General features: G+C 52.5%; 1 protein-coding gene across 1 annotated transcript; it reads left to right on the forward strand.

The window, feature by feature from the left end:
* The first annotated feature begins 7614 nt into the window (after positions 1-7614).
* Positions 7615-9443, forward strand: LOC119311193 (3-ketoacyl-CoA synthase 4-like). The gene has a single exon (XM_037586830.1). The coding sequence runs from the start codon at positions 7771-7773 to the stop codon at positions 9223-9225; it is 1455 nt and encodes a 484-aa protein (XP_037442727.1). The 5' UTR covers positions 7615-7770; the 3' UTR covers positions 9226-9443.
* Positions 9444-9769: the final 326 nt, after the last annotated feature.

A 9769-nucleotide genomic window follows, 5' to 3' on the forward strand; every position in this document is an offset into this window, starting at 1 on the left:
GGAGGCTTGTGAGAAGGGCAGCACGCCACGGCAGAAAGGTGGCGTCGGAGAGGCTGTGTAGGCCAGCGGCGAGTAGGTGTATGGAGGGTACTGCACGCCGGCGAAGGCGGGCGACAGCGTGCGCTGGACCGTGCGACCAAGGGGGAAGGTGACGTTGGGGTTGAACCCGCCGTGTACGTCGCCGTCGGCATAGCCCGGCGACGGCGTGCAGCCCCAGGGTTGTGGCGACGACGAGAAGTCGGCCGGAGATCCGACGCTTTTGCGGGCTCCAGGTCGCGTGCGGCCAGGCCGCCGGGTGGATTCATCATCCCCGCGCGAGCCGCCTCGGTTTGTTCAGCCGAGCACTCCGCCTGCTCCACAGCCGCGAGCGCACCCTGTCCTGGGCCTTCTTGGCCCTTTTGCTCCTATCGGTGACAACGGCCTCCTGGCGCTGCACTTCCGCCTTTCGGTCGGTGTTGCTCATGCCCGGGGGCTTGGACGGCGGCGCCCTCTGCTCCCTCTGCTTCGGCTGGGCGGCGGCATGGCGCCCGGCTTGGAAGGAAGGAGGAGGAGATTGACGGGAGGAATGGAGAATGAGAGGGAAGCCGAGGGGGAAGCAGGAGGAAACAGTGGGAAAAGGGCCTCCTCTCGCTGATAGAGCGACCACACGCCCCTTTTCGCTTCTGTCGGCGCCCCCAGGCGTCACCCGGACGCTTGGGTCCCGGTTCGGGATCGTCGGCTGTTAATTTTGCCCAATCCGGCGCTAAATGAGATCCTGAGGGCGCGACTGGGCCGATTTTCGGCCGCTGGTGCTAAAAAATCGCCTGAGGGGGCCTGTTGGGGGCGCGGCTGAAGATGCTCTAAACTAGCCACCATACCATTCGCAGCAGTCGAGCGGCCGCCGACGAGATGGGCAATCCTTTCACCGAGTTTGCCCATATCTTCCACGTTGTGCACGTTGCACATACCCTCTGCAAAGCAGGCCAAGATGCTGCCCGTGAGCCCAAGAAGAACAAGAACAAGCCCAATCCTCCTTGCTGAAGGCATGTGATGGAGAACGGTCGAGATCTTACCCTGTAAACAGAGGGACACCGGGAGGCAGCCCGTCTTTTTCCATTGTGTCATTTGCTGAATTTTTGCATCTACTGATGCTTTTCCTAGCTATCGGGAGGGCAGCCCGATGTTGTTTGATTGACAAAAATAAAGGAAAAAGAGTTTTGTGTGCTTCGTCGGAGTCAAGAGTGTTGCGTGCGTTTATTTGGGGTGTGTTTGGTTGCAGTTTGCAACAGTAGTTGCATTGCATGTCCATCTCTAGCCAGCCTGGTTGTTGAAATGCAGCCTCATATGTAGCAGATGCAACCTGTTTGGTTGCCTGCATCGCATGGAGGACCACCTACCCCCAGCTGTTTGGTTGCCATTTTTGTGCTTAGGGTGTGAGCAGATGCAAACTTCAGTTGTTTGGTTGCAAACATCATTTGTGTTCTGCTCACCCCATTCAAATGTGGTGGCCTTACCACCACATGATCAGCACAACAGCAAGATCAAACAATGCAAGCAACCAAATGAAATAAAACACAGCAACCAAGGAAATGACAACAAACTACTTAACTACTTAGCATAAGTCTAGATTAACAGCAGGGGCATCCTCCTTACCTGCTCCATGCCAGGGTGTTGCTCCTGGCCAAAATATGAACAAGTTCCCAGCACAAGTCTCGTCACACACTATAAAAGTTCAACACTAAAACCTTACTTAACTTACTTCATAGCATGCTCGATGTCACCATGGCAGTTGTGCCTGCTGCAACGAAACCTGCACATGACCGAGGAGTCGTGGTTGTAGATCTGAACCTTCAGTCCTAGTCCTGAGATGCGCACAACGACGAGGTTGCCGGGGACGATCTGGTGGCGGCGGTAGAAGTAGTTCCAGCCCCGGCCAAGCACCGTGTGTCCCTTGAAGTTCTGGACCTGCACCCAGAACACGCACTGCTTGTTCGCCGACAACCTGACCACGCGCGGGAGCCGCTTGATGGCCAGCCAGATGTTCATCACCTCCATAAACTTGTGAGTCACGACGAGCATGGCGAGGTCTTCGTTGTCCTTGATCTGCTGGTAGAAGCGTAGCGGCTCCCGGGCCCCCTCCTTGTGGCCCTGACTCGGAGATCGTTCTCTTGAATGAGGCAGGCTCATGAAGGCGATCCTGCTAGGCAGGTCCACCGTCCTGAGCCACCTGTTTGTGGGGATGAAATCCTCGGCGCGCTCAGCTCCTGCCACCACTGAGCTCCTCCACCCGTCACATCCCAGTCAGTCTTCAGAATCTTGTCAGGCAACATGACAAGTATTAGTATCAAAGCAAGCAAGCAAGCAAATGCCACTGATCAGTGGCATTTGCCCAACAGCAAGTGCCACTGATTAGTGGCATTTGCTCATGGCCAAATGACAATGATCAGTGGCACTTGCTCTTGGGCAAGTGCGCTGATCTACTTGCTGTTGGGCAAGTGCACTGATCAGTGCCATTGATCAGTGCCATTGATCAGTGCCATTTGCTCATGGCCAAATGGCACTGATCAGTGGCATTTGCTTATATCAGTGGCACTTGCTGTTGGGCAAGTGCACTGATCAGTGCACTATCCTAAGCATGAAAACATCTAAAAATAGCAAGTGCAAGTACCAATTGCACCCATGTGCATCCATGCACATTTGGCATCATCCTAAAATGGTCCAACTACATGCACATATAGCAATCAACACAAACCCTAGCATGAACACAACTAACTAGCATGATGACAGATCCTAGGACACACTAGCAGTAGCAAAAACAAAATATCGAAGGACACACACTGTAGGAACCAAGAACAGATCGGTCCGTTTGGATTCGATTGGGATCAAATCCAATCGGATATATTCCAATTCTATCTAATCCAATCGAATCCACTAACTACTAGCACATGCCTAAGAAAATAAACCCCTAATCTACATCTACGAGCAAGCATTGAGGGGATTGACTCACCGGAGCTTGCGCAGCCGCGCGAACCGAGGCCGGGGTGAAAACCCCAGCGAGAAGGAGAGAGGTGGCAGAGCAGAGGAGGAGCCGGCCCTGCTGACGGCCTGCGGCATCGGCCCTGTGCTCATTGCCACGGCGGAGGTCGAGGAGGACGGCCCGCCGACACCAGAAAACCATTGGACGGGGGTCAAGAAAACCCCATGCCCTATGGGGTCCCAAGAAGCGGCGGCTCCATGCACGGCGCCGGCGCCGAGCCCAGGACCACGAGGTCCGGAATCGGCGGCGGAGCAGGAACGGCCGGCACCGCATTGGTCGGCGCTCGTGGTGGCCGGCAGCTGATGGGGTACGGCGCTGGTAGCACCGGCGCCAGGTCCCGCCCCGAGTTCTGAAGCCCGGCCAGCCAGCACTCCTGGATGCTGGCGGTGCGCTGGTCGACGGGGGTCAGAGGGCGGCATGGCGGTGGGCGAGGCGGAGCCATCGGCGGAGAGGGAGGGACGGTGAGGGAGAGAGGGAGCGGTGGGAACAGTTCGCCCGGGGCGGTGACAGGAGTGTGGGGACAGTTATGAGGCGTCCCGTCCGTCTCCCGCACTGCCCGAGGCGTCCAACCCCCTCGCACGCGTGGCCGCTCCGAGCCAGGCTCACGAGAAACTGCCGATTCGGCAGTTTCCGCCGGGCAGGCTGCGGCCTACTTTAAGTTTCGTGCGGGCCGCAAACCGCATGCAGCCCAGGCAATCAAACAGGCCGCGCACATTCCGCGTGGGCTTGGTTGGGTTGCATGCGGGCAACCGAACACGCCCTTGTGTATTCAGCTGATCTGTGGTTGCTTTGTTCTGTGCTCTCTTTGGTTTACTCAAACGGACTGCACCCCGACTCCTTGTGCTCAAACCCTTCAGAGGCAATTGGCTACTAGGTTTGGAGGTGCTAGTTTTCGTAGGCTGGGACTATTGACCACGCTAGCTAGATAAACATGCTGAACATGAAAGGCTTAGTGTTTGTTTTCCTACCTATAACAGCACACGCGGTAAGAACAGAGGGAATCAAACGTATGGCTATCTTGACTGAAGCTTTTTCTACTAAACGCATGCATAGATCATTCTAAGCACAGTCCAATCAAAGTCAAACCACATAAACCGGTATAATTAGGATGCATTTATGCCGCAAAAAATCCCTTTCTCGTACTTGATGTGTAGGAATTCTAAAAGGAGTTCGATTATTGGACTGTCAAATTTGTACTTCTCTTTTGAAAGCGGGATGAAAGGAAATTTTCTTAAACCTTCAACTTGTTCTGTTCCTTTGAATGAAAATGAAGAATAGTGGTAATGGGGGCTGCAATCGAGTGGGCGTGTCTTGATATTCTCGCATGTATTCACATATTGTCTCTTACTACAGTTCAGCAACCATGCTAGCTGCAGCTATGGTGTGATAGCCTCATAGCCCCAAGATGAAAGAATATACGCGGCCTTTTTTCTAGAATTCTCACCACTTGCGTTTTAAGACTCTTTGATATTTAATTAAATATAAAAGCCTTCTAAGCATTATTAAAGCCTTTAATTGTTAATTTAACATCTCCAGAAATATTTTTGATATATATATTATTTATCGGTAATACCCGGTAAACCCCAAAACGCTTCTGGTTCCTCTTGAAACTATTTCAAATATTAAAAAAAATTCTTTGAAAAGGGGCATTTCAAATATTAATGAAACTATTTCATAACTATTTCCTCATTACTCCTGCCATACTAACAATCAGCAGATGATTACCTTAAACTTGTGACCATGTAGGTTCGAAAAAACATAGACATGAACAAAACCATTTCATTCAATGAACGACAACGGAACAATGGACATATCGATCCCTATGAGTACACGAATGACACTAGAGTGAACCTTTGGTTATCATGTGCTATTCTTTTTCCTTCGCGATAGTTTACAAAACCCGAGGTGAGATGTATAGGTATACTCTTGAGTCATTCTCATGCTCACTATACCAGATTTCTTCTTCTTCCTCGTTGACATGTTTCGGCATCTTCGTCACCTAGTCACCTGTGTCTGGCCAGATGATGATGGATGCCGTCACACCGAGAGAGTCCTGAGGATATCTCTCCATCGTCGGAGGAGTAAATCCCACTCTTAAGCTATCTAGTCCCTTGTCAAACTTTCTGATGAACCTGTAAGTTGTCATTATGATCATCGTGTTACAGATGACGTTTGAGCAACCCCAAAATCCATCACGGGAAGAAGTGACTAGGATACTCTCATGGTCTAAGGAACTAAAGCATATATTAACTCTTCGTATTATAACAATTGACTTGTGACTATAGTATCTCAAAGTATAACAATCAAGTTTTGGTCAATTCAATATAATCGTTCTTCTAACGTCATATTCTCATTGTTGTTTTGAGACTATTGTTACACTTAACGATATCTTAAGATCCAGAAAACATGATCATTAACAACACTTAAGCTAGTCTTAGAGGCGAGACTAGAAATCAGATTTTTACCGTTTATCATTCTACACGTGCATATGAGTTTTTCACTTAATTGCATATTACAGGGTCATAACAGTTAGCATATTACATGATCATAACAGTGAGCATTACTCGTAGTTAATGCGTTGACATGCTTCTATTGTTCTGATAGAATCATAACAATGTTTTTGTGACATCACAGGACGTATTGGCACAATAGATAACACTCATGTGACGGCTAGAGTGCCGAGGTCACAGGCTGCAGCATACAACGGTATAAAGCACTACACAAGCTAGAATATTTTTTTCTACCGTTGATTTTGATCCGAAGTTCACATATGTGTTAGCTAGCTAGGAATGATCATCTCACGATGCTAACATTTGCTGACAAGATGGCTCGAACTGATGGCATCAGTATACCTGATGGTAAGTTCTACCTAGGAGATTCTAGATATGCATGCCGACCTTGTGTTTTTTCACACTTCAGTAAAACTAGTTACCATCTAAACGATTTCTCTTCTAGAACCTATCCTAGGACTTCACATGAATTGTTCAATCTCAAACACTCTAGCCTTAGAGTTGCGGTTGAGAGGGCATTTGGAGCTCCGAAGAACAGATTTAAGATCCTGGATCATAAGTCATCCCCTCTTTCCTCACCTAGGTTAGGCTTGTTCTTGCATGTTGCATTCTCCATAACTAAATCCTAGAATAGAATTGTAAAGAGCTTGTGTCGTACGAGGAGGATGTGATGGCCGATGATGTTGATACCTTTTTTTTACCTATAACATGAGAAGATGGCGCCTTTTCCAGTGAGCTGACCGACTCATTGAAATGCAAAATTTGCAACATCGCCGACCTCATTATCTTAAAAATTATTTCATATGTTGAACCCAACACATTGTAGATATTAGTACTTTTTTTGCCCCTCGATAACTGGATATATATGAATCTATTTATAAAATTAATGGAATTGTGAGATGAATGTCCTTGTGCATTGTGACAATGTTGTGAATGTGTAATTTGAATGTTGATGAAATAAAAAAAATGTTGATAAACAGTAAAATCGCAATAAAATTTGAAAATGCTAACATGCGGTTTGATATTGTAAACTGCCTGTAACGATACAACATTTGAGGCGGTTTCAAATAAATAGCCACCTCTGGGCATCTCTGCATTGCAAGCGGTTTGTCAACGTAAACCGCTTGCGACGGGTAATGAGCACAAATGGTTCTATATCCAATATTAGTGACACGGGTTTTGAGGCGGAATGAGAAACCGTCGTCGGCCCATGTGCGAAAACTGCTGCCAAATGCCCTTTATGTACTACCGAGACAACATCGAGAAAAGATTGACGATCACGCTAAGCATATCGGTGTGGGAGGGAGGGCGGGTCTAGATAGGCAGTCATGCTAGCATCACCAAACCATGTCGATGACTTTGCTTGCGAGTCTCAAAGAAAGTGGTTACCAAAGAAGACGATGTTGCCGTCACCGATGCACATGGAACAACGTCGACAGACGGCACATATAACCAATCTGTTGCCCATGAAGAACAGCGGGGTCAAAAATTACGGGCTCCTCAACAACGTTGCACAAAGCGTCACCGAGACAGGATTATAGTCGGAGGACTTGCTTAATTTCCTGTCAAACTCAGCATTGCCTGATACGTAGTACGTCCCGGTGAATAATCGACGTTCTGGTCAGTGGTCACCGACACGAGAATAGCTCACACGGAGGCGGGAGGCCATTGCATAGTACTCGTACGTGCGTCACTCACTTATAAAGCGTACATGCATTTACATGCACGGGGACCGGGCGGCATGTACGTACTCAGTCTAGTCAGGATTTTGGCTCCGCTACATTTATCTCTGAATTGACACATCTGCGCGTACGTACCTACGTGGTAAGTTGTGACCACGAAACAGTGATTTCCAAGGTTAAAACCTCGAACCGTTTCGCTCCCGGTCGAATCTCGAACCGCTGCGTGCAATGCAACTAGCGCGACCCGAATCATGGTCTGGTCGTGAACTGGAGGGACGGACGCCGCAATAAATCCTCCTGACCTGAGTGCAATGGCTCCAGTGTCGCCTCGCCAAGTTGCCAGTCGCCTCGGCCGTATCGATCGAGCGTGGAAATACTAGCTCATCACACTGTGCGTGCAGCCGCTACGGCGACCAAGTAGTCGAGGTCGAGCTCGGGTTCGTTAGTTGGCCTGCTCTGCTCTGAACCTCTATAAAAACCCCATTCGCGCGGCACACAAGCACGCACCCAGCACGCCACTGAAGCCAGTTTAGCCGCCCCGGACACCCACGACGGCATCGGCATGGCCATGGACATGGCGCACAAGGACCACCTCCTGGCGGCCTACCACGGCCTCCTCGCCGCCGCGTGCCTCCTCCTCTGCGTGCTCGCCGAGGCCCTCGTCTTCGCGCTGCGGCGGAGCTTCACGTTCTACCTCGTCCCTGTCTCCGCAATGCTGCTCCTCGGCCGCTACCGCCGCCGCGCCGCGGGGGGCGCGGGCGTCCGCGTCGGGCTCGTCGACTTCTCCTGCCTCAAGCCTCCGCGCCGGCTGCGGCTCCCCGTGGCCGGCCTGCTGGAGCACCTGGAGCTCGGCGGCTTCTTCGACCGCGGCAGCATCGAGTTCATGACCAAGGCCATCCGCTCCAGCGGCATGGGCAACGAGACCTACCTCCCGCCCGCGCTGCACTACCTCCCGCCGGCGTCCACGCACGCGCACGCCATCCGGGAGGCGCACATGCTCTTCTTCCCTGCCCTCGACGACCTCTTTGGAAAGTCCAGCGTGCCGCCGTCCGCCGTCGGCGCGCTCGTCGTCAACTGCAGCGGCTTCTGCCCCGCGCCATCGCTCGCCGCCATCATCGCCAACCGCTACCGGATGCGCGCGGACGTCAAGCTCTTCAACCTGTCAGGCATGGGCTGCAGCGCCGGCTCCATCGGCGTCGACGTCGCGGCCGGCCTCCTGCGGGCGCACGCCTTGTCGTACGCCGTGGTGGTCAGCGCCGAGATCCTCACAATCGGGTGGTACTGCGGCAAGGACCACGGCAAGCTCCTCCTCAACTGCAACTTCCGCACCGGCTGCTCCGCCGCGCTCCTGACCAACAGCACGGCCGTGCCGGTGAAGTACCGGCTCGTCAACGTGACGCGCACGAACACCACGGCCAACGACCGGAGCTACCGCGCGGGGTACCGGGAGGAGGACGAGGAGGGCATCACCGGCTTCACGCTCGGCCAGGGCGTCGGCCGCATGGTCAGCGAGCTGCTCCGCGCGCACCTCCTCACGCTCAGCCTCTCCATCCTGCCGTGGCGCGAGAAGGCACGCTTCGCTGCCGCGCTGCTCCTGTCGATGCGGCGGCGACGGCGAGACAAGCTCGCCGGCAGCAGCTCCGGCGCCTCCGCGCCAATGCCGGACTTCCGCGCGGCGGCGGACCACTTCTGCCTGCCTTCCTCGGGCAAGCCGATGATACTGCGGCTGGGGAAGGGGCTCGGGCTGGGGGAGAGGGAGATGGAGGCGGCGCTGATGACGTTCCACCGGTTCGGGAACCAGTCGGCGGCGTCGCTGTGGTACCAGCTGGCGTACCTGGAGGCCAAGGGGCGCGTACGGAAGGGCGACACGGTGTGGCACCTCGGCATCGGGAGCGGGCTCAAGGCCAACAGCCTCGTGTGGGAGCGCGTCGCCGTCGCCGACGACCTCGCCGCCGGCGGGCTCGACGCGCTGGGGCCGTGGATGGAGTGCATCCACCAGTACCCCGTGTGGGAATAAATGCAGGAGCAGGAGACCCAAGCATGAAGCATGCATGCTAGCTTCCTCATGTGTAGGTAGTTGGGACGTATTCGTGCGTGCGTGCTGGCTGCTGCCATGTTCGACCATTCCACGAGCTTGGATGTTTTTGCTTCCACCGTTACTCCCAACCAAGTTCATGTAGTACTATTTGTGAAGTTCCAATCTTTCCTTCCATGAACGAACCCTATTTCCTATTATCGATCGATCGGTTGGTGCCATCTGTCTGCACGAGTCAATGCCATATGGTCAGCAACATGGTCCTGCTAGATACGTGGAGCACCCACATTTGTGGGGGAAATGACCTGACAAATGCCGTTAGGTTTCAAATAAGTGTGCCTGTGGAACGCTTCTCCGGCATCTACTCCTAGTAAATGAGGCGGTACCATGTCCATACATGGAGTGCATATCCAGTGATACCAACACTAGTATGATACGGTGATAAAAGAAGATGTGGTCCGTTTGATCTGTGCCCTAGGGACAGGATTGAACATCCACACAATCCACTACTAAATATACGAGGGAG

The sequence above is a fragment of the Triticum dicoccoides genome, chromosome 5B, assembly GCF_002162155.2.
Source record: "Triticum dicoccoides isolate Atlit2015 ecotype Zavitan chromosome 5B, WEW_v2.0, whole genome shotgun sequence".
NCBI lineage: Eukaryota > Viridiplantae > Streptophyta > Magnoliopsida > Poales > Poaceae > Triticum > Triticum dicoccoides.